The 24,280-nt window shown below is 28.8% G+C and overlaps 4 protein-coding genes across 5 annotated transcripts; 2 read left to right on the top strand and 2 right to left on the bottom strand.

The window, feature by feature from the left end:
* Positions 1-1,259: 1,259 nt before the first annotated feature.
* On the bottom strand, positions 1,260-2,602 carry LOC123291541 (gastrula zinc finger protein XlCGF52.1-like). Its single transcript, XM_044871860.1, has 3 exons — positions 2,481-2,602; positions 2,021-2,267; positions 1,260-1,978 (listed from the first exon to the last, which is right to left on the bottom strand). Exons 1-3 carry the CDS (start codon positions 2,600-2,602, stop codon positions 1,262-1,264), a joined length of 1,086 nt encoding a protein of 361 aa, XP_044727795.1. The 3' UTR covers positions 1,260-1,261.
* A 1,841-nt stretch (positions 2,603-4,443) lies between these two features.
* LOC123291530 (gastrula zinc finger protein XlCGF71.1-like) lies at positions 4,444-5,417 on the bottom strand (the record flags this gene model as incomplete). The annotated part of the gene is made up of 1 exon (XM_044871848.1): positions 4,444-5,417. A coding segment is annotated over one exon (843 nt), but the record flags the coding sequence as incomplete, so codon positions are not given.
* A 1,209-nt stretch (positions 5,418-6,626) lies between these two features.
* LOC123296982 (zinc finger protein 565-like) lies at positions 6,627-11,982 on the top strand. The gene is made up of 7 exons (XM_044878724.1): positions 6,627-6,699; positions 6,825-6,951; positions 7,008-7,352; positions 7,414-7,620; positions 8,951-9,143; positions 9,818-9,985; positions 11,384-11,982. Exons 1-7 carry the CDS (start codon positions 6,692-6,694, stop codon positions 11,680-11,682), a joined length of 1,347 nt encoding a protein of 448 aa, XP_044734659.1. The 5' UTR covers positions 6,627-6,691; the 3' UTR covers positions 11,683-11,982.
* A 4,563-nt stretch (positions 11,983-16,545) lies between these two features.
* LOC123304955 (GATA zinc finger domain-containing protein 8-like) lies at positions 16,546-21,752 on the top strand. 2 transcript variants are annotated; one of them, XM_044886521.1, is made up of 4 exons: positions 16,546-16,681; positions 18,179-18,550; positions 18,621-18,794; positions 21,234-21,752. In XM_044886521.1, the coding sequence occupies exons 1-4, from the start codon at positions 16,618-16,620 to the stop codon at positions 21,719-21,721; spliced, it is 1,098 nt and encodes a 365-aa protein (XP_044742456.1). In that variant the 5' UTR covers positions 16,546-16,617; the 3' UTR covers positions 21,722-21,752. The 2 variants fall into 2 exon arrangements, with proteins under 2 accessions (XP_044742456.1, XP_044742455.1); XM_044886520.1 differs by having other exon boundaries at positions 18,615-18,794.
* Positions 21,753-24,280: the final 2,528 nt, after the last annotated feature.

The raw sequence follows: 24,280 nt of genomic DNA, 5'->3' as shown, positions 1-24,280 counted from the left end.
CAGAAGCTGCAGCGGACCTCCTCGATTTCCATAATAAGAGTCAGAGTACATTTTAATTGATAATGACGAAGATGATGGTATAGTATAACAACCCTCATGATGTGGCAGTGTCAGTTCAAAATCGTTTGATTATGGGAGAGATGTAGGATGCATTATATTTAAAATATTTTTTAATATAATAAATATTCATATTTTTCCAATTATTGTTTTTTTTTTTTTTTAAATCAACCCACAACCAATTAGATTACCTCTGTTTTGATGATTATATAATACTTACAGATACATCGAGCTAAAAACTCAAATTGCCCTAAATGTTAAAAGTTTTCGGATGTCTTAAGTTTAACTCGTGGTTTATAAATTAAATTTCATTTTCAAAATATTCTTACTTTAATTGATAGATATAAATAATCGATTCGTAAAATTAGGTTTTTGAAAGGACGATGACAATACCGGTATTTAGGTTACAACTAAATTAAAAAAATTCCTCATTTTATTTCAAAACTTTATTAATAAAAATATGTACATTTCAATATATATTAATTCAACATTCTTTTCTAAATTATTTCATCCTCGTTGAGTAGGTGAAAATTATGTTCTTTTTTCTAATTAATTTCAAAACTTAACTAAAACTAATAAAAGAAAACACACACACGCACAAAAACACGAAATTAAATGATTATTAAAAATAAAAATAGTATATTCAAAAAATTGCCATTAAATTATTTTTATATTAGGTATGTATTTGACATAATAGTTTATTTACATGTGAATTTAGTTATAGTAATTTTTGTTGGTTTGTAACAAAAAGTAACTAACTTTTATTTAATAATTTTTTAATACATATAGAAGTCTGTGAATAAAGTCGATAAGAAATTTAACGTCTTTTTCACTAACATAGAGTGTTTGTGAATCACTAAGGCGTTAGTGCAAACGTCAAAAAATGATAAGTATCATTTTTGTGGTAATTATCACGAATGTTTGTGAATCGCGCTACAGGATTAAAATTGTAAAAATAATGCCGCTTATCACTTAAACCGTTTTTTTTACGAATGTGTCATAATCCTTAATATTAGATTATAAATAAATTCTTTTGAGGAAACTTTGTAAGCGTTGATCTCTTATGTTGACTTAAATTAAAATTAGATAATTCATTTTTAAGGGAACTTAATTAATTTGTTTTAATTCAAATTTCTACACCATATCCCAACATTTTCATTTTAAAGTGAAGCAATTTGAAAAAAACAAAAATAAATGTTTGAAATTAAATTTTTCTGGTATGAGTCCGTTTATGTCGAACTAAATTAGATCGAAGATTAAATGATTTATCACAAATTTCACAGGAAAAAGGTTTTTCTCCAGTATGAGTCCGTTTGTGATAGTCTAAACCCCTTTGATGAGGGAATGATTTGTCACAAATTACACAGGAAAAAGGTTTTTCTCCAGTATGTGTCCGTTTGTGATAGTCTAAGCCGCTTTTATGATTAAATGATTTGTCACAAAATTCACAGGAAAAAGGTTTTTCCCCAGTATGTGTCCGTTTATGTTGAACTAAATTAGTTCGAAGATTAAAGGATTTATCACAAATTTCACAGGAAAAAGGTTTTTCTCCAGTATGTGTCCGTTTATGTTGAACTAAATTAGATCGAAGATTAAAAGATTTATCACAAATTTCACAGGAAAAAGGTTTTTGTCCAGTATGTGTCCGAATGTGATAGTCTAAACCGTTTTTCCGAGCAAATGATTTATCACAAAGTTCACAGAAAAAAGGTTTCTCTCCAGTATGAGTCCGTTTATGTTGAACTAAATTAGATCGAAGATTAAAGGATTTATCACAAATTTCACAGGAAAAAGGTTTTTCTCCAGTATGAGTCCGTTTATGTCTTTCTAAAACAAATCGAAGAGTAAATGATTTATCACAAATTTCACAGGAAACAGGTTTTTCTCCAGTATGTGTCCGTATGTGATAGTCTAAACCGTTTTTCCGAGTAAATGATTTATCACAAAGTTCACAGAAAAAAGGTTTTTCTCCAGTATGAGTCCGTTTATGTCTTTCTAAATCAAATCGAAGAATAAATGATTTATCACAAATTTCACAGGAAAAAGGTTTTTCTCCAGTATGTGTCCGTATGTGATAGTCTAAACCGTTTTTCCGAGCAAATGATTTATCACAAAGTTTACAGAAAAAAGGTTTTTCTCCAGTATGAGTCCGTTTATGTTGAACTAAATTAGATCGAAGATTAAAGGATTTATCACAAATTTCACAGGAAAAAGATTTTTCTCCAGTATGAGTCCGTTTATGTACAATTAAACTGCTTTGATTAGTAAACTTTTTATCACAAACGTCACATGAAATATTCTTGATTTCATTTTGAATTGATTCATGTTCTAAAACATTTCCATCAAATAATTCATCTTTTATAATAATTTCTGTATTTAATTCATGTTCAAGTTTTATTGTTTTATATTTTTCCGAAGATAACTTTTCATTTAAATCAATCCGTTCGTGTTTTGTTGTAACATTTTCTTCTAATATTTCCCTCTTCTTAATTGCTTCATGGTCCTCCATTGAATCATATTCTTCTTTAATTGAATCATGTTCCATTGAATCACTTTCATCAAATATTTCGTTTTTAATAATAAGTTCAGTATGCAATTCTTTTTTTAATTGAATGTTTTCTTCATCGATTAAAAGACGATTATTTATATCATTGAATAAATTATTTTCCATTTTATTATTCGATGCACTCAAATTATGACAGTCTATCAATGTTCAAGATAACATTTGAATCATAGACATATAATACTAAATAGCTCGATTCATATCACGGATCTAGTAATTATAGTAGGGATGTAGTATAAAGTCCTACTTTAGACGAGGGAGGTGTATCACTCAGGGGGAAGCAATGTGCCTACTTTTGATTGGCTGCGGCTCTCATTTGCGGGAAATTGAAATAGAACGATAATATTTCGTGTGTTTTAGATTTTAATATTTCTATATCCATGGTTGCTTTTGATTGGCTGCGAATTCTGCGTGTGTTGTAGGTTGGTCCGAGCAAAAAATCTTTCATTAATATTAATCATTCTCTTCTTGAAAAATTGCACAAAGAGTATGTATTGCTATGTTATTTTTAAAATTTGTCACTTTATGTCAGCCATGTTTTTTTAGCCCCGCCCATATGTCAGATCCCAATAGGTGGTGAATATTATTATCAATTGTTCAAAAAAAATACTTTGGAAATGGCAATCAAATGAAAATACATTTTTTATTTTTTTAAATTAAATCTTTATTCTCGTTTTATTAAAACATTAAAAAATATATAATTTAAATTTATTTATTAAATACTCTCAAAATTAATCCTGATAATAAAAATAGGATATACTTTTCTATGATAAAAAGTTAGTTTAAATCGTTCTGTCATCTGGATGAAAAAAATAAATTCTTTAGCAGTGTCAAATCGTAAAAAGCCAAATATTATTTAGCTTTTTACGACTTGAAGTTGCTGAAGTTTTTTCTTTCATCCAGATGACAGCGCGGCCTAAACTTCCCGCGTGACCTAATTTGACTCTAAAACTCAGCTTCAAGCGTCATGTCATCATGAAAAGACCTTTATATCTTGTACAATCATGAATTATATTTATCCATTAGCAAGCGCAGGCTTAAAGTTTTTAATATGGTAATTTGAATTTTAGTGAAATAAAGACGCAAGTTTTTTATTTAATATTGTATTTAATGAACACATGTAATTACATAAATTATAACATAACTTTGTTTTCTCAAGTTGAAAAGAACATTTGATTAATTAATAATAAATTGTATAAGAAAATAAGTCATCTTATGACTAAGAAACCAACAACAATCTGTAAGGTTATATATTCTATGCTAAGAAACTAACAACACTCTTTATCCTCCATCTTAGGTTGTCATTCCACACACACTTATTGTATAAGGGTGCTTTCCAAAGTTTACACAACAGTGCACACAAATACACTGCGCACACTGAGAAGAGCGAGCAAGTGAGCGAATGAGGGTTGAGTTTATTATTTCTAACAGTTTTAAAATATACAGGATTAAAATTGTAAAAATAATGCCGCTTATCACTTAAACCGTTTTTTTTACGAATGTGTCATAATCCTTAATATTAGATTATAAATAAATTCTTTTGAGGAAACTTTGTAAGCGTTGATCTCTTATGTTGACTTAAATTAAAATTAGATAATTCATTTTTAAGGGAACTTAATTAATTTGTTTTAATTCAAATTTCTACACCATATCCCAACATTTTCATTTTAAAGTGAAGCAATTTGAAAAAAACAAAAATAAATGTTTGAAATTAAATTTTTCTGGTATGAGTCCGTTTATGTCGAACTAAATTAGATCGAAGATTAAATGATTTATCACAAATTTCACAGGAAAAAGGTTTTTCTCCAGTATGAGTCCGTTTGTGATAGTCTAAACCCCTTTGATGAGGGAATGATTTGTCACAAATTACACAGGAAAAAGGTTTTTCTCCAGTATGTGTCCGTTTGTGATAGTCTAAGCCGCTTTTATGATTAAATGATTTGTCACAAAATTCTCAGGAAAAAGGTTTTTCCCCAGTATGAGTCCGATTATGTCTTTCTAAATTACCTCGAAGAGTAAAAGATTTATTACAAATTTCACAGGAAAAAGGTTTTTCCCCAGTATGTGTCCGTTTATGTTGAACTAAATTAGATCGAAGATTAAAGGATTTATCACAAATTTCACAGGAAAAAGGTTTTTCTCCAGTATGTGTCCGTTTGTGATAGTCTAAACCGTTTTGATTAGTAAATGATTTATTACAAATTTCCCATGAAAAAGGTTTTTCTCCAGTATGAGCCCGATTATGTCTTTCTAAATTAGCTCGAAGAGTAAATGATTTACCACAAATTACACAGGAAAACGGTTTTTCTCCAGTATGAGCCCGTTTATGTCTTTCTAAATCAAATCGAAGAGTAAATGATTTATCACAAATTTCACAGGAAAAAGGTTTTTCCCCAGTATGAGTTCGTTTATGTATTTCTAAATTACCTCGAAGAGTAAAAGATTTATTACAAATTTCACAGGAAAAAGGTTTTTCCCCAGTATGTGTCCGTATGTGATAGTCTAAACCGTTTTGTTGAGTAAATGATTTGTTACAAATTTCACAGAAAAAAGGTTTTTCTCCAGTATGAGCCCGATTATGTCTTTCTAAATTAGCTCGAAGAGTAAATGATTTACCACAAATTTCACAGGAAAAAGGTTTTTCTCCAGTATGAGTTCGTTTATGGACAATTAAACTGCTTTGATTAGCAAACTTTTTATCACAAAAGTCACATGAAATATTCTTGATTTCATTTTGAATTGATTCATGTTCTAAAACATTTCCATCAAATAATTCATCTTTTATAATAATTTCTGTATTTAATTCATGTTCAAATTTTATTGTTTTATATTTTTTCGAAGATAACTTTTCATTTAAAACTCTACATGTAAGAGGATACTCATACATACCTACTTCGCTAACTTATGCATCAATAGATGGCATCAATATAGTAGTTCATGGCAAATTTTTGGTAGGAATTCCATGAACAATTTAATTGTAGTAATTTTGTACTTTAGAACTTGGAACGTAAATCTTTCCATACTTAAATATTAAGCTAGAGAAAAAATGCTTAGAGAACTAACTGTTTGTTTCCTATAATTGGTTTTTTTAATTTTAATTTAAATAAGTTTTGATGTAAATCGATTTGTTGTAATTATTTATTCAATCAAACATTAAACATAAATTAGAAAAATACATATATTATAAAATTAACAAAATGAAACATCACTCTTGAACAGTTACTATAAAAGTCATATGTATTACTTGTATATTGTGTAACTTGTAACTGAAGTATATATTACCACACTTGTCAACATTCTAGGGTAAGTTCACCAAATCACACACACACTGTTAGTGAGGAATAATATCTAACAATAAGTAATGTTAAATATTATTTCTGTATGTACTTAACTGGGACATCCTGTTTTTCAATAATGGATATATACATATTTCGAAATATATATCAGTATACTATACTGGCCAGTGGCAATGACGTATTTATCCGACGCCAAATTGTAGTAAATTATGGTATGCCGTATTAATATAGTAACCTTGTCCTATGAATATGTATGAACTTCTATGAATATTTTAGAGATTTAGATTATGCTGCAATTTTGCTAATAGAATACTTAAAGCAGATAGCTTACAAAATACTTGGATAAATTACAAAATAAATGTCACCTAATCATAATTACGGAAACCAGAATGGATCACAATCAATTTATGAATAAGTGGCGCTACACTATTTTAAATGTGTACTACCGACAAGCATAAAACCAACTTTTAAAAAGCCACTAGTTCACTTTTCACAAGTGCACGCACAGTGGCTTTTAGTGTTTTTAGTTTTAAGCAAGTGTTAGTAGTATTATGGAAACGAACCTTTTTGAAGATGTCAGTCGGTGATGATTATCCTTTAATTTGACACTACCGAAACTGTCTGGAATTATTAATAATTATTTGTCCGGATTTAATAATAATTTGATAATGTTTATAATTTGTCGTATCTAGTTAGTTCAAAATATATATTTCGCAACACATCCATTATCTTTCACTGTGATAAGAGGTCAAAGAAAGGACATGATTGTCGGTTGATGGTACGGTAGGGATCTAATTTTTAAATTCAAGATGTCTGTGTATAAAATTTCATAAATAATAATTATTAACCTAAAAATTTAAAAAAAAAAATTTAATTTAAAAAAATTAACTATTGTCCAAAATGTATAGCCAAATAAATGTGGAAAATTGCTGTCGAATTTGTTTAAATTCTAAAGATTTACGATCACTCTTTGGATATAATAAGAAAAAAATTATGACGTTATCGGATATGGTAATGGAGTGCACATCAATTCATGTAAGATAAATTTTAGTAAATTATGTAAATAAAAATTAAAGATTTAAAACATTTAGGTTGCCGAAAACGACAGTTTCCCACAAAAAATTTGCCAAAAATGTGTTTATGAAGTGAATAAATTCTATAAATTTCGTCAACTTGCCAAAGACACAGATTTAAAACTTCAAGAAAAATTGAAAAGCGAATTGAATGAAGAACACAAGAAACTTGTAAACTTTGAAGAGGATTGCTTTAAGATCGACTTTTCACCTAAACATTCCAGTAATGAGAGTATATTTGAACTTAGAACGACTGATAATGTTAAAAATTTTAACGAGACTGATGAAAAATACATTAAGAATGACATTAAGAATGAAGCTCCAGAATTTTCCCCAAGATGTTCGGATATGGAAAATGATATTGTAATTGTTTTATAAAAACTTATAAGATTGTAGCGCTTTATGCATTTAAATAAATTTTTAGGATACATTTGCTACGCTTGAAAAACAATCTTTGTTAGAACGTAAATTATCGAAAAGAATTTTAAGAAAAACTAAATTACGAAAGAAAGTACGTGTTAGAAGAGTAGAAAATGAATCGTTGGGTAATACAACTATTGAAGCCAAGAAACAATTAAAAAACAAACAATGTGATACTTGTGGTAAAAGATTGAGTTGTCGAACTAATTTGGTCAGTTTCTTTTATTTGAAGTTTTTAAAATGGATTCACTCTGACTTCAAATTTTCTATACGCATTTAGTACATATTTACAGGACGAAAATATTTAGTGTGAATATCTCAAAAATATGTTTTTTTTTTTTAAATTCTAAACAACACATGACGGTATAGATCATGGATATAGGAATATTTTAAAAGGGATGGAGTATAACCGAGTGGGGTGAGTCTCACTCAGGCAGGATATCAGGGAAGAGGCAGTATATCATTGTACCAACTTTCTATTGGCTCTTAACTAGGCGCATGCTAAAAGTATGCTTAAAGCTTTCTTTAAGTGTTTTTGATTCGTTTGTAAGCATGGAAACATGTTTTACATATGGTTGACGTTTGTGGACAACATAAATAAATAATCTTATATTCAAAAAAAAAAATTAAAATTTGTAAAGAAAAATAAATACGTGAAGTATTTATGCTTGTTTTAAAACAATTTTTTCAACGATATAAGTAACCTAAACGCAACAATGTTCTATTCAATTTAGTGAATATTCATTCTTCAATCCTAGTGTTACAACTATTATAAGTTAACTAATGAAATTCAAAAGAAGGCTTACGGATGTCTGTAAAATACGTCGATTAATTTTCAATACTAAATTTCAACGTATTATAGAATTTTTAAAATATGAAATTTTTTTGCTCGGACCAATCTACAACACACGCAGAATTCACTACCCATTTAAATTTTCCCGCAATTGAGAGTGCGAACAGCCGCAGCCAAAAGCAGGCATATTGCTTGAGGCAATTTAAAACCATGGATGTAGAAATATTAAAATCTAAAACACACGAAATATTATCGTTCTATTTGAATTTCCCGCAAATGAGAGCCGCAGCCAATCAAAAGTTGGCACATTGCTTCCCCCTGAGTGATACACCACCCTCGTCTAAAGTACGACTTTACACTACATCCCTACTATAATTACTAGATCCGTGGTATAGATAAATGTAATAATCATTTCAATAAATGAGAATTATTTCGATATATTTGAGGCTTTCGAATTAATGAAAATTCTTTGTTATGAGTTTCCAATTTGGCCAGGCTCTAATTGGCGTCTAATTTAATATAAATTCTGCTTTATTTCAGTAGAAATTTTCAAAAAAATGGATTAAATGAGATAAATGTACCTCCGTGTCACAAAAAATGCACGGATTACATATAGTACTATTTTTTGTGACACAGAGATACCTTTAGAAAATTTAACCCAGCCTACAAAAAATATGTATAGTAAATTTGAATTGATCAGAAGTTGGTGTTTCATCTTTTTATATTATTAATTGAAGTAATTTTGCAGATTCTACATATGCGTAAACATACTGGTGAAAAACCATTTCCTTGTGACGTTTGTGGGAAATGTTTTGCACGTGTTGAACATGTTACAATACATAAGCGTACACATACAGGAGAAAGACCTTTTAAATGTACAATTTGTTCAAAAGATTTTATACAACATGGTACTTTAATGACACATTTACGAACACATACAGGTACTTTAAAATTAGAATACAATATGAGAAAAGCATAGGCGAAATATTGATAAAAACTAATTCAAACTTTAAATTCACTGGTAATTCATTAAAAAGATCCGCGGTCAACAAGGATAATGTTTTTTCAGTTTGACTTTGCCGTCCTTTGTTACTTAAAAAGCGAATGTATGCTGAGGAAAAAGAGAGTGATCACGTAAATATGAATCATTTTCCAACAAAAAATATTGAGAAAAAAAAAAAGGAATAGGAAAAATAGCGACCATTGTCAAAAAAGGCTATTATCAAAGTTTTTGGCTAATTTAAACGCTGTTTATGCTGCTAATAAAAGTCGATACTATTTATTATTCCGAAACTCGGACTCCCGAGAAGTTTTAACTTATGTTTATGGTTTTAGAAGCGAGAGCACAAAATAATTAGTATCCATATTGACCAAAATATTAGGGTGTTTAATGAAATTTAATTGTAAATTAATTAGAGTTGTAATATTTTATAAAGGATTCACAAACTTCAAAGTCAACTAAAATATACTGATAGATTAATTAACTTAGTGGTTACTAAGGATCTCTCAGATTATTTTTCACTGACGGAGGTTTATGTGTTGTTTAAGTTTTGGCAGATATTTCGCCTGTGTGTACGATTCAGTTATTTATAATAAAAAGAATTGCGTTTTATAGGTGAAAGGCCGCATACATGTAATGTTTGTGGAAAATCATTTACACAGAGTATAACATTAAAATATCATATGCGTACACATACTGGTGAAACTCCATTTAAATGTGAAATTTGTAAAAAGGGATTTATTCATTCTGGAAATTTAAATATACATATGAGATTTCATAGTGGTAAGTTATTTAGGTAAATATTATATTATTTTGCAAATTAATGACGAAATATTTTCAGTAAAAATACAGGATTGCTTTACATAAGAACAAATTATTGCTCACAGATTTATATTTTTGTTGTAGAATTTCGCAATTGAGTAAAAGATTAGTTTGTATTAATTTAAAGCTTACTTTCCATCAATTTCAACCTAGTCTAATTTACAAACTTCGTTAGAATGCTTGCTGAAAATACTGCTGGAACATTTCCTGTAGCTTAGAAGCCTCTTCATAAATAAACGTCTGTTTTATATAAAAGTGAAACCAACCTCACTCCTTTGGATGTTAAGGCTAGGGAAATATTTAATTTGTCCGTTACAACTAGCGGATATTGTTGTAGTTTAGAAAAACTTCTCTCAAGGAGTCAAGTTACTAATTTTGACAGACTATAGGAAATAAAGTATGGAAAAGAGGCTAGTAATTCATACACATTTTCTGTGTAAGTCCTTTCTAGACTCTTCTTTGATATAAACACGTCAGAGGTCTGTCAATTTTGAATAAATTTTCCACAAAATAAAACCATCCCAGTATAACAAAGTGTATAGTTTGCTTATAGTTAACGTTCTAATTTTCAAAAATCCTTATCACAAACAATAATACCTATGAATATGCAGTTTATTGAATTGGGGGGCCGATGCTATATCATTTTCTTCAAATTTTGTATAGTCTTTAAACCATCTAAGAAAATAAAGCCAATAAAGGTTTGGTTCTTTAGAAATGCGTGATCAAAATTTCTATACGTTAATTATTTGCACTTATTTTACAAAACTTCACTTGATTAGTTATTATTATTTTCTAGTAATCAATATAATTTCAAAAAATGAATTTACTTATCGTTACAGGCATGGTATTATTTTGTAGAAAATGTATTCAAAATTAAAAAACCTCTGAAATGTATTAAAAAACGCACTAGAAACAAAGGGAAATGTAAGAATAAGCGGTTTCTTGGTCACAAATTGTGGTACCTCGCAAAGGTATCGAACTTTTTTCTGCGGATGCTCGAAATCTTATTTGGCATGTTACGTAGATAATTTATCAATAATAACAGTACGTTTATATGAGTTTTTTAATTTTCCGTAAGTTATGAAACACGGATTTCTATTTGACGATTAGGAGAGTAGTTTTGAGAGATCTGTTAGAAATTGCCACCATTTATGAAGCCCCCCTCCCTTTAAATACGTACTCTGGAATCGTCACTGCATAACTTTCCCCAAGTTTCCATTCCATGCAGTTTTTGTTTGTTTCAAGTTTAACTGCGTTCTTAGTTTGCCATTCACCAACAATATTTACTTTTTAATTTCCTCTATCCATATTCTATTCCTATTCGAGTAAATCATATAACAATCGTATTTATTATTCTAGGCGAACGGCCACACGAATGTACAATCTGTTCTCAACGATTTGTTACACGTAGTCATTTAAGCGTTCATTACAAATGTCATAGAGGAGAGAAAAATCATGTATGTACTGTATGTAATAAAGCGTTTATACGAAAAGAGCATTTACGCGATCACCTACTAATCCATACTGGAGATCGACCACATGAATGTACATATTGCCAGAAGAAATATATACAACGTAGTCATTTAACTAGACACCTGAAATTACATAAACAAACTAAAAATGAAAAAGAAAAGTTAGAAAATATTGAGAATCAGTAATTCTTCCATTATAAAATGTATATGATCTCAAGCTCTCTCTGTGCTTTTCGTCAAACTATACGAACAAAAAAAGATAAAGAAGAGATGTTAATCACTTCACAGATTTCAAGCATGGAGAACATGAAAGTATCAAGTGGAGCAGGCCAATAATTGGCTTTAAAAACTTCGATGAGTTTAGATGATGGCTAGCTTATTTTAGAATAAATAAAATTCATTGTCATCGGCATTTATCACAGAAAATGAACGTCGGTTCATAAATTTATTTTGTATACAAAATTTTAAAATAAAATTATTTTTTGATAAATTTCATGCTTTTTTATTTTGGAATCATTATATAATATCTAGAATAAGAAACTTTGAATAAATATCATTAAGAAGTTAATTTTTGAGGTTTTATAACAACTTACTCAGTGAAAAATTTTTTTGTCTTTCTAAAAAACCCACAAAAAAAAAATTGACTCCGTAGCTTTTTCCGTCACTAGAAGAGCTGTTATACTTTTTAAACCAATGAAGAAATGAACGAAAAGTTTTTATTAAAACAATATTTTGTTGGTAGAAGGTACACGAACAGTTATAATATTAGTGACAATTAACTTCTAAAGCCACTATCTACTTAGAATACTCTAATTGATTGGAAAGATGTACCTCACATTTTGGTTTCCAGTTTTCGCGTTTTTTTAAACGGGCTCATTTTATATATTAGAGACAATTCTTAATAGGTAATGTTAACTTACATCGACATTTTAACAATTTTTAATATTCTTATTTCAATTTCTTAAACAGCCCCTCCCTTAAGAAATGCCCTTTGAATAAGTTTGATAAATTTATTAGCGAATTGTCGAAGGAAATGGAGCTATTGCTTTTGTACTGATGGTGGAATTTCGAAAAAATTTCTTCAAATGTTCGTCGATCCTACCTCATAGATGACCATACATTTACATATGTATCTATACGTTTATTATGTGTCTGTAAAGTCTCTAGTGGTCGCAATTTAAGTCTGATTTGAATAAAATTTGGTATCAAGAAGGATTTTGGTATTTGAAACGGCAAGTTTGTTAATGAGAAAAATTGACCCATAAACAAGGGGTGGGGGATCCGCAAAATACAAAATTTTAAATTTTATCAAAATAAAATTATTTTTCTATTTTTTTATAGTAAAAAATACTCTTGTGATTTTTTTCTCTGAACACTTAGTTTTCGGAATGAAAATGCAATATTCGATTTTTAGAAAAATGTGTTCTTTTTTCTATCTCTGAGGGAATTCGATTAGGTAACGCAGCTCCTGCGTTACAAATTTTTATTTTTGCGTTCATTTATACCTAAACAGTGTCCAGACATCATACCTCAAATTCAGAGAATTCGAATTTAAAGAACCTATTTCCTTACGCTTTGTAGGGGGTCCTATACTGGGTGTTCCAAACCACCCGTCCAGGTTCCAAAAAATTGAAACGAAAAAACACGTATCAAATATTTTTTGAAACTCTATCTAACCATACCAAAAACCCCCTCCACCCTCAACCCCTGTTAGGGGTAGGGGGTGTAACTTGAAAAAATCAAATGGTAACCCCTATTTTTTTCTGCAGATTTGAATTCTTCAGAAGAAAAGACAAACATTTTGTCTAAGAAATTTTTCCCGATTTTCGGTAGATTACGCTACAATCGACAAAAATCGTTCTTTTAGATTTGGCATTAGAATTGCAGTTCAAGTGAAGGCGAGAAAAGTTTTTTGAGTCGAGAATAGTTATTTTCAATTTTGTTTTTGTTTTTTTGGAGAAAAGACTATTCTGTTTTGTTTTTCATATTTTATTATGATTTAGAAAAATTATTTTTGTAAAAATGTTTTTTTTTATTTTGGAAAGTCTGAAAAAAAAATAAATCTAAAATGATTCATATCTAATTCTTTCTAAGAGCTTTATTTAGTATCCTCCCAATTGTCTAGTGGTTTACCTCAATTACCGCAATTCGACATTTTCGCTTCTCTTTTATTTTCGTTGAATTTCTAACTTTTGTGTTGCTTTTGTTTTGTTTTTGTTTTGGTTCTGTGTGTTTGTGTTTTTATTTTTTTTTACTTTTTCGTTTTGATTTTTGTAATTGAACGGCGCAATTCTTATGCCAAATCTAAAAGAACGATTTTTGTCGATTGTAGCTCGATCTACCGAAAATCGGGAAAAATTTCTTAGACAAAATGTTTGTCTTTTCTTCTGAAGAATCCAAATCTGCAGAAAAAAATAGGGGTTTCCATTTGATTTTTCAAGTTACACCCCCTACCCCTAACAGGGGTTGAGGGTGGAGGATGTTTTTGGTATGGTTAGATAGAGTTTCAAAAAATATTTGATACGTGTTTTTTCGTTTCAATTTTTTTTTAAAACTATTCAGAATAATCAGCCTGGACGGGTGGTTTGGAACACCCCGTACGTCAAAGATTTTTTTTTAATGTATTAAAAAAATGTTCTATTCTATTTTATTAAAAAAACTTAATTACAATTTGTATACAAATAAAATTGTACTCTACATTAATCATAATTATTAATTAAACGAATTCAAAGAAAGGTTCAATTCGAATTTTTTTTTTGTAAATTTTAAACAAGAAACTTTTTTTCTAACAGAATTTCAAATTATTCTTCAAAAGTATTTGAAACAAAGAAAACAACTTTCCTAGTAAACTCATATCCGTCTAATTTGTTATTATTAGTTAATTCTATTATTTAAAATTGGTCAATTTTGTCTTGCAAAGGTAATTTATTTTAACCTTGGTATGAAATGTGTCTCTTAAAATATCCTAGATTTGTTACGTCATATTAATCATTACTATTTAAAATTTAACTAATTATTGTCGCTTCTTAGGTGATTTAATTCCTACTTTACACGAATTGTGTTTTTTTACAATATAATAATAATGAATATATGTACTGGGTGTCATTGAAATTCGCTGCGGATAAAATAAAATTGTAACCCATAAATATTTTCTGCCTTATCTACTCTAATATTATAAAGAGGAAAGATTTGATTTTTGGTTTGTAATGAATAAACTCAAAAACTATTAGACCGATTTTAAACATTATTTCACCAATATAAAGCTGCGAGAAATACCAGCGAATAATATGAGCTGTATTTTATTTTAAAAGAATTAGGGTTCCGCACCAAAAATTAAAACCTGATGAAATTGAGAACAAACGGGAGCAAAAGTGAGGGAGGACAAGGGAAGTGAAGACTATATAACGCAGTAGGCAGTCTTCTTTTTAAAGTTGAAATTGTCCAGAGAAGCGGCCGGACAACTTCTGGTTTTCAATAACGGCAGCTTCAAATCGTCCTGAGAATTCGATGGATGGCGCGCAGATAGGATTCTAGTATTAGATGAGATAGACATAGGAACAAAAGTTTTCCCGATCCCATCATTAATCTTACATTAAAAGAACATTTTTTAGGTGGTTTTCTATCAGGAAACAAAATTCGTACACATTTAAGAATACGTACACATTTAAGGGGTATCCGATCAAAAATTTGGTAATTGTTTTTAAACTGGCGTATTTAATTAATGATATAGCCGCGCAATATAACCAAGAGATTAAAATTTTTATTGATTTATGAAGTAGAATGTCTATTCAAATTATACCAGCTCGCAACTTTTATAAGGTGTTTTCTAAGCCAGTTTCAGCAATAACATTTTCAGTTAGGAAATTATGGTAAAATATTTTCGATAATTTTAACAAAAGAGTTAGAATACTCCTCGATAAAACTAAATCATTTCGATTTCTTCCACACTTCTAATTTATAAATTTAAAAAAAAAGTCATTATTTTATAATTATTACTATAGGGTTTATTTTAAAATTAAATTCTATGAATCAGATGGGACACCCTTCCATAAAGTATACATATTCAATTTTCTATGAAATTGGTTGGTATGTATCATACTGTGGATTGTATAGTCCTGCATAATTAAATTGAAAAATTCAGAACGCAGGCAGGTCAAGTTCTTGTTAGGTTGTCAAGAAAGTGGGAATGACATTGGAGTTAAGCTTTCTGTTGTAAATGCATCCTTGGGGGCTAAATGAAGGGATCAGGCTTAAATTCTGTATCGAAGTTCCTAATGCTGAAGTTCAAATGTCCTCCAAAGTTTCTAAAATCTCCTCCAAGGATTCATTGGGAAAAGTAGTTGGATAGAAAATAGTAAACTAAACTAAAAGACTAAAGAAAATAAAAGAGAAACTGTACAGGGATGTGTATGTGTATAAGTAGCAGTTAGTTTTAAATCGTGAAAATTTATGCGTTCCCATTAATTTGGAACATAATGTAAGTATAATCTTTTGACTTTGTTTAAGTGAGTTCTAGAAAATATAGAAAAATCCTAATGAATTTTGTGCAGTGGTGGATTTAAGATAAAAGGGTCCAGTGGACAAAATGTATGAATAGAGATGTTTTATTTGACCCTTCGTTACTGAATTTTTCATAAACTTCTCTTCCCCCCGTCTTTTTTTCCCCTTTTTTAAGTCTTCGTTAATCTATTTCGAGGGATTAAGCTCATTTTGCGATATGTTTTTATAGATTTTTGAAAAATTAAGTTAACAAAAAACATTTAAACACTCCACTTTGACTTCGCTTGAATTTTCTTAAGCCTCTGAACTAAGTTATGTGTGTTTAATGTGAATTTTTTTTTTTTTTTTTTTTGTAAAAGTAAATGAATTTTTGTATTAAAAATCATTTCAGATACAGCAAAAATAAATAAAAGAAATATAAGAAAATTCTAAAAAGTAAAAGTTGATTTAAAACAATCGAGTGACTGGTCTATACAAAAAATTGTTTGCTACCCAAGGTAAATAAATTCGATTTGATTGAATCTTAATTTTTATTTATAATCCTGCAGATCTTAGTAAATTTATTCAATTGATTTGTTGTATATATAGTTTTTATCTTGTTTATGTTACATTAAGTTCATAATGCGTGTAATTTATCAATTTTTATTTGTTTATACACTTGTAAATATTGTTGTGATTCCTACAGGTAAATATACTGATACTTATAACAATAAAAATAATTTATAATAACTGTTATAAATTACGCTAGTGAACGAAATATTTTGATACATTTCAAGTGAAAATCGTTTTTAAGTGATAATTTGTGCAGTTGATAAAAAACAATTTTTATTATTTCATAACTTATACAAAATTTTTCCACGAAAAAAAATTATAAGTACCTGCATAAATATAATTTTAATAGACAGTACTTTGTACTTTTTATTTTTTTAACACAAAAATAGTAAATTTAAAAAATGCGTTCCCACAGAAGCTGTGTAAACTTAGAGAATTCCCCATAAAAAATAATTAAAAAGAAAGTCACTTGTTGAGAAAATGTAATAATTAAGTATTTAAAATAAAGGATTTAAAAAAATAGCGATTATAAAAATTGTTAAGTTTGGGAAAAATATGTAGGTAGTCCTATAGAAAATCACGCAGCATCTTCTAAAAATCTCTCTTTAGCATAAATAGCTTACTAAATATCTCAACGTTAAAACCTAATTGGAAATAATTTTCCAATAAATCTAGAATTGGAAAATTGTTGAAAGATTGAAAATGTTCATGAAAATTTTATGGATATTTTCCCGTTTTCTGAGAAATCGGTGAAGAATTTTCCAATTATTACAATTAAAGTTACACAGTATGTAAATCATTTTAAGCAACTTTTGTTTGAAGGCTTTATAGTGTTTAGATATTTAACTATTTATGCTAAAGGCGACCTTAAAAACTTTGCAATTTTTACAAGAAAAATCCCATTCTCAAAGTTTAAATATCGTTTCAATAAATAAAAGCTTGTCTTTAAAAAGTATTTTATAATATTATAGCATATAATATAGTAGTTTATAATATTATAGCATATTAACATTGTGATAGAAATTGATATACTTATCAGAGATGCATTTTGACCACACCTTGAAAAAGATAACTGCGAATGGAATATTTTTCATAAGGAATGAGCTAGAGGCTATATAGGCTAAAGTTATTGTAGCAAAACTGTCATAGTCCGACATAGCACGGTAAGCAATTATATTTTTCGCGTCAAAAGCTCCACTGTGCATCGTCTTGCTTAATAATAAACAAGGCACCGGGAAGATATTCAATATTCAATTTAGTGGTAAGCTTAAAATTAAACAATAACGATTTTTTGTACAAATTCAGACAAAGTGTAGAAATCATTTTGTCTAACATCTCCTAACATCCGATAAAACGGGATGACTGGCTAAATCCAACTATTTTGTTTGGGAAATTATTTATTTTCCTTCTTATTCAATTACCTGCCACTAAATTGAACATTTTGTGGCTGCCGTGAAAAAGAACCTTTTTCAAATTATTAGAACTTTCTCAGTAAAAACAGTTAGTATATACCTAACGGGGATCTAATTATTTTAGTAAACAACTAGAATTTCTTAAAATTCCGATAAGAGAACAAAATTTAAGAGTAGATAACAACAAAAAATGTATTTGATTTTTCGATTTTTGCCAGGAAGTGCTGTAGGTATTTCTTCAAAATTGGACTTCGATGATGATTCAGAAACAGTTTCTGAAGTTAAACATGAGCAACAACAATCGCGCACCCAAGCTTCGATATCATTATCCCACAAACCACAATATGGTGGTGTAAAAATTTCCAAACCGGGTGGATTTGAGATCGAAGATTTTTTCAATGAAAATAATCAAAAAGATAAAATAGAAGTTAAATGTGATCCAACAAGAGAAATTTGTAAACCGGATGGTGAAAATGTCTCAGTAAAAGGTGACACTGATGATGTTGTTTTGACCGATGTTAATGTAAAAGTATTAACCAAAATCAATAACAAAAATGGAAATAATAATTCAAATTTGAAGCCTTCTACAGGTAAGCACTAAACACGAACTCATATAGTGTGATTTTATTACAAATTTGATCAACGTTTTTAAAGAAATAGCTGATGTACCAATTCTTCAAGAAAACCAAGGAGGACTAACTTTCGGTTTAAATCAAAATACAAATCATAATATACCATTAAATATTCCAAATACACCAATTGTTAAAGGAAGTGGTTCAAGAAATTCTGGATTTGTACCTGTTATTCCTATCCAAGGAAATTTATTTAATACAGGTAGGTAACACTTAAAAACTTTTTAGATTTTAATTTTTGGTCTTTCTGAATGTTCAATATGCTTTTATAGTTTGCATGCTTTATGCTTTGAAGCTTAAAAAAGTTTGATGATCAAAGTAATATTTATATCATTATTATCGGCAGTTCTATACATTCAATTTGTATATGTTATAGAAAAAGTCGATTGTTAGTAAGAGTTGACGCTTCCTAGGCAGGGTAAACTCTTACTAAAAACATCAGTAACAGTTGATTGAAAATGAGAAATACATTTTTCCTAGGAAGAGTGAACTATGCCTGCCGGTTTAGTAAAAGTTGATTAAACTAAATTAATTTAGTTTAAAATGATTTTTCCATATTTCTATTAGCTTATTTATTATTCATTTACGGTAAAGATATACGGACATGATTGTGTCTCTAGCGTGAGTCTCACGTTAAGATAATTTAGTCGAAAATTAGCATTATTTTCAAGTTTTTGTGGATGAAAAATTAATAGTGCTTCCCTGTGATTGTGTTCATTCACTGATCTACGAGTTTACGTTCGTTAAACGATCCTCAGAATATCTGACAAAAGATAAAAAAAAAACTTCGATAATATTCTGTTCACGGTAATCCTCTACTCCAAATTATGTTAACATGAAATTATCAAAGGTTTTGCCTTTCTTATTTGTTTATTATTAGCTGGTAAACCGTTTCCTTGCAAAAAGTCAGTTTACTATCTCAAGACATTGAGAGTATATATATTTTACCAGTTTACCTAGCTATATAGTTAACTCTGATTAGTACATATGCATGCTGATCAAATTTCAATATTTTTCGGTTTTAATAAACTTCCACTGAAAAAAACAGCACTGAAAAAAACAGTTGACTTTACCTAAAAGAGTCTACTGTTATTTATGGCACGCCATTTTACTATTTAATAGGCTAATTTTTATCGAGAAAAAAATTAATTAATTATTTTTTTTCAATCAGAAATTTTATATTTTATATTTTATATTTTGTAAAATAAATCTTAGTAAAAGAGAGATTGATATAAGATAAGATGAGAAAAGAGAGATGAGAATTAAAATTATGATGATAACATAATAAAAATGTGTTATTATTATGTATCATCATAATAATAATGTATTATTATTATGATGATACATAATAATAAATCAGTTAATTTTATTTGAATTAGATTTAAAAAAAATGATTGAATTAAAATTATGTACATAACGGAAATAGAGAATTAAAATTATGTACATAATAAAAATGATTGAATTAAAATTATGTACATAATGGAAATAGAGAATTAAAATTATGTACATAATAAAAATGATTGAATTAGAATTATGTACATAATGGAAATATATGACACGACGTTTTACTATTTAATATGAATTAAAATTATGTACATAATAAAAATGATTGAATTAAAATTATGTACATAATGAAAATGATTATTATTATGATGATAACATAATAATAATGTATTATTATTACGATCATTTTTTTTCGGATATTAAATAGTAAAATGGCGTGCCATAGTTATTGGAAGATCAACTTTTTCTGTAACATATACACTGCTTACGATTGCCTCACTTGAATAATTAAATAACTTTGGATTGCTGAGCTCCTGTACTTGGAGAACAGATTCATCGCTGTGCACTATTTCAGAATTATTTTCGTATGCTCTCAAGAAATTTTTCCGTTCCATGTTTTCATGGCGATGAAGATTATTTTAGTGAATAAAAATGTATTCTAAATTGAAAAGACTTATTTTATTTCTCCATGTAGTCTTATTTGCTGACTACTTTATCGATATATAATACTCCTTACAAATGTTAGACAAAATTGAAGAGCTCGATCAGGAGTTCTAACTTGAAGCCTGTGGTCAATTTAGAAAAAAGGGTTTGAATTAGATCTACTGACTTTCTTCCACAAAGGAGTGTTTATAAATTCACTTTATCTTCCCGTCGGTGTATTAAATTATTTATATAGTCAAAGCTTTCTAAATTTAAAATATCCCACGAATAACCTCTTCTCAACCGCACTCTAATTTTTCGTTTGGCTGATACATTCGGTTATTTCCTATAGAACGTGATTCTGTCAATGTCTTCCTGTTTAATACTTTAGTGGTACCTTTACGATCTATTGTTTAGAAAGCATGTTATAGAAATTATTGCTAGGTATTATAAAATTGTGGCTTTATTTTGCATGGTATTCAATAAACTTTACACTCTCAGAAATCAAGAAATCATTTCGTAAACTTTTCATATGTGTCTAAACGCATCTTCTTGTCTTAAAATACTAAGCACATAATACCAAATTGCACAACAGACATTCCAGATTCAACTACGCCAGAGCCTATTAACATGGAACTAATCACACCAAATCCTTCAAGCACAACTATGAATGACATTGAATCAACTAGTTATGAATACAAATTTTTATATTTAGATTCAACATATAATAACCGTCATTTTGGAGAAAATCCACCACCAAATTCTGTATGGACATCACGTAATATTAATACAAACCCACAAAATCCAAAAGGGTTTTATAATGGTTTTAATAAACGAATCTATGAAAATACCAATCCAAAACTTCCAACAATTGTGTTAAACACAAATTCATGGTTTTATCCAATAAGCAATCCAGTAATTCCAACACGGTCACCTCCCACATCCAATCATCATTTTCATGATGTTAGTAGTATGTTAGAACCACCTAGTGAAAAACATTATCCTGGTAATTTATTTACGAATATTAATTATCCTGAAAGTTCAGTACCGGTTCAAAATCATCAAATTGTTGGCGAAGGTTTGATATGTAATTGTGTCAGAGATCATACTGGACGTAGTCATGATCAACCGTTTCGTACGTCGTTTGTAGATCAACCAAAGAAAATCAAAGGCATTGACGACAAATTAGATAAACTTAATTAGTAATTATACCTACTAATTAAAATTAATTGACTGTAGATATATTATTTTAATAATTAATTAATATATTTTATTGTAAAGATATTTTTATTATTAAAATTATTGTGATCATTATAATCATTATAGTAATTATTATTAATACCTACTGATAACTCTTAGAACAAGTGAAAACAAACAATTGACTGAGTTAATTGTTGAAATACCATGTACATTACACATACACAACTGATATTCCCATATAATACATACTATACAATTTGAGCCTGATTTGCGCCCTCGCGGGTAAACACTGATATTTACGAAAAAATGTTTCAAACAAAAGTTATTTACAAGATCCAACTGACCTATGTTGCTCATTTACGAACTCGACCTCACTTTTTACGCCCTAAGCACGCTATTTCAACTTGACATCTCTTTTCGTTTCTGAGTTATCGTGATGACAGACGGGCAGACAGACAGAAATCGAAAATGGACTAATTAGGTGATTTTATTAACACCTATACCAAAATTATGTTGGTAGTATCAATATTTTTAAGCGTTACAAACTTGGGACTAAACTTAGTATACCTTGATATTTATTACATATACACATGGTATTATCAGAAAGGGGTAAGCAAGATCTAAACCTTTGCTAAAAAACTATGTAAGTCGCGAAATAAAGTTTCAAAAATTTTAATTTAAACTTTAAAGTCCATCTGTCGCAGTTTATATTTACAAAATATCGTTAAAGATGGAAGGGTATTATTGTACAATACAAGCAATTTGTAATTTATACTACGCCCTCAGTAGGATAAGTAATAAAGTAGGATAGAATCGGCAAACTTATTTCAGTACATATCACACAGAATGATCCATTTAAATCGATCTAGGCGTTTTTCTCCATAAAACGGTTTTAAAAAAGTGCATCTCTTACGAAAAATGAGTGGGTCTATTAAAATGAATCATCCTATACATTCTAAGTGTTACTATTATAACATAACATATGATGCGTACGCTTAGAATGTTTTTACTGTGGCACTTTTTCTGACAGTGAGTGTACATGTTGATTTTTCAAAAAGTTTCCACTCAAATATTTCGATGACAACGGAATGGAAAATCGTAATCGAATTCACTCATTTTTAGGGAGAATGAAAATACATTGAATTTTTATACAGTAGTATCTCAAGTTAAAACAGATCGACTTAACTGCATTTTTTTTTAAATGGATTTTGTTTGCATATTTTTTTCAACAAATTCATATTCAATTTTTTATTCTTTGTTGCAGAAAACCAAGTTTTGTTTGAAATTTCCTTGGAGAATGACAGAATCAGTAGACAAAATATTCTTTACTCTCAAATAAAAACTTCACAGCTATTATATTCCAATCTAAATATTAGTTTAACTAAAAGATTTAAAAGCGAAATTCTGCGCTTCAAACTTTTTTTTCGTTTAATAAACACAACACAATTCATTGATTAAAATTTTCCATTAATTTATTAATGGATGGCTTTGACCTCTTGATGAAAGCAGTAATTAAGGCCTTTGACGTTATATACTTAACAATTCTGGCTCATGGTCATATTTTACCTATAAAATGCTATAATTTTATTAAAAAACAAATATTTGTACACTAATAACAAGTAAAAGAACTACATAGTTTTATCTAACATAATGAATTTATACAGGTGATCATTATTTATTATATTAATCGAATCAAATTTTTAGTGAATGCTTTTTTAATAAAAAATTTGATGTTGTAGCAACAGAAGTTATAAAATTATAAAATAAAAAAATTAGTTTTTTCAAATTTCGTAGAGCGATATTTCGAAAACGCTTCAATTAAAGAAAAATCCTTCTAGAAACTTTTGGTTTATAACTAAGAGAGATTACATATACGAACTCCTGTATTTACTGACTACTTTTTTAATAGAAATTCGATGTTGTAGCATCCGAAGTTAAAATTATAGAGAGAAAAATTAGCATCTACTTTTCATTTTCTTTTGATAGGTTGGTCGTTGTTGTATTTAGGTACCTGTTTTTATAGTATCTATATAGGGATTTATTCTTTAACTGCTTTAAAAATTGGCTTCTCCAGGTTGAGAGAGTAAATCCCAGGATAAAAACTATACAATAAAGAATTCAAGCCACAAAAATAATTTTGCTCCTGTTGGTAAAAGGATACAAATTTCAATAAGCGGCATACCTTAGATCGCGAGTTCAATTTCACAAGTCACAAACAAAAATTATTTAAAAAAGTATTATGGGCTGGTGTAGTCCATGTATGAAAGAGCTGCATTAAGTTTCTTACAATGATTAAATAGCTGCAATAGTTACCGAAGAATAGGTATCACAATTGGTCCTGTTGTCACCTCTATATGTGTGTCCCACGTGAACAGTTACAACATTACAATCAACAATTTCTGATGCATTTACTTTAAACTTTCTACTATTTCTGGAAGGTTAGAAAGTCGTAGGTTGTTGTAATTTTTCAACTTTACCAGATCATTTCTAGCTGATTTCTGCCTAGACCTTCAGTGTCTGTAACGCATAGCTTCTCTTATATATTATATTTTATGTGTCTGA

Source organism: Chrysoperla carnea, chromosome 1, assembly GCF_905475395.1.
Source record: "Chrysoperla carnea chromosome 1, inChrCarn1.1, whole genome shotgun sequence".
Lineage (NCBI taxonomy): Eukaryota > Metazoa > Arthropoda > Insecta > Neuroptera > Chrysopidae > Chrysoperla > Chrysoperla carnea.
This window is presented reverse-complemented; position numbering and strand designations above follow the sequence as displayed.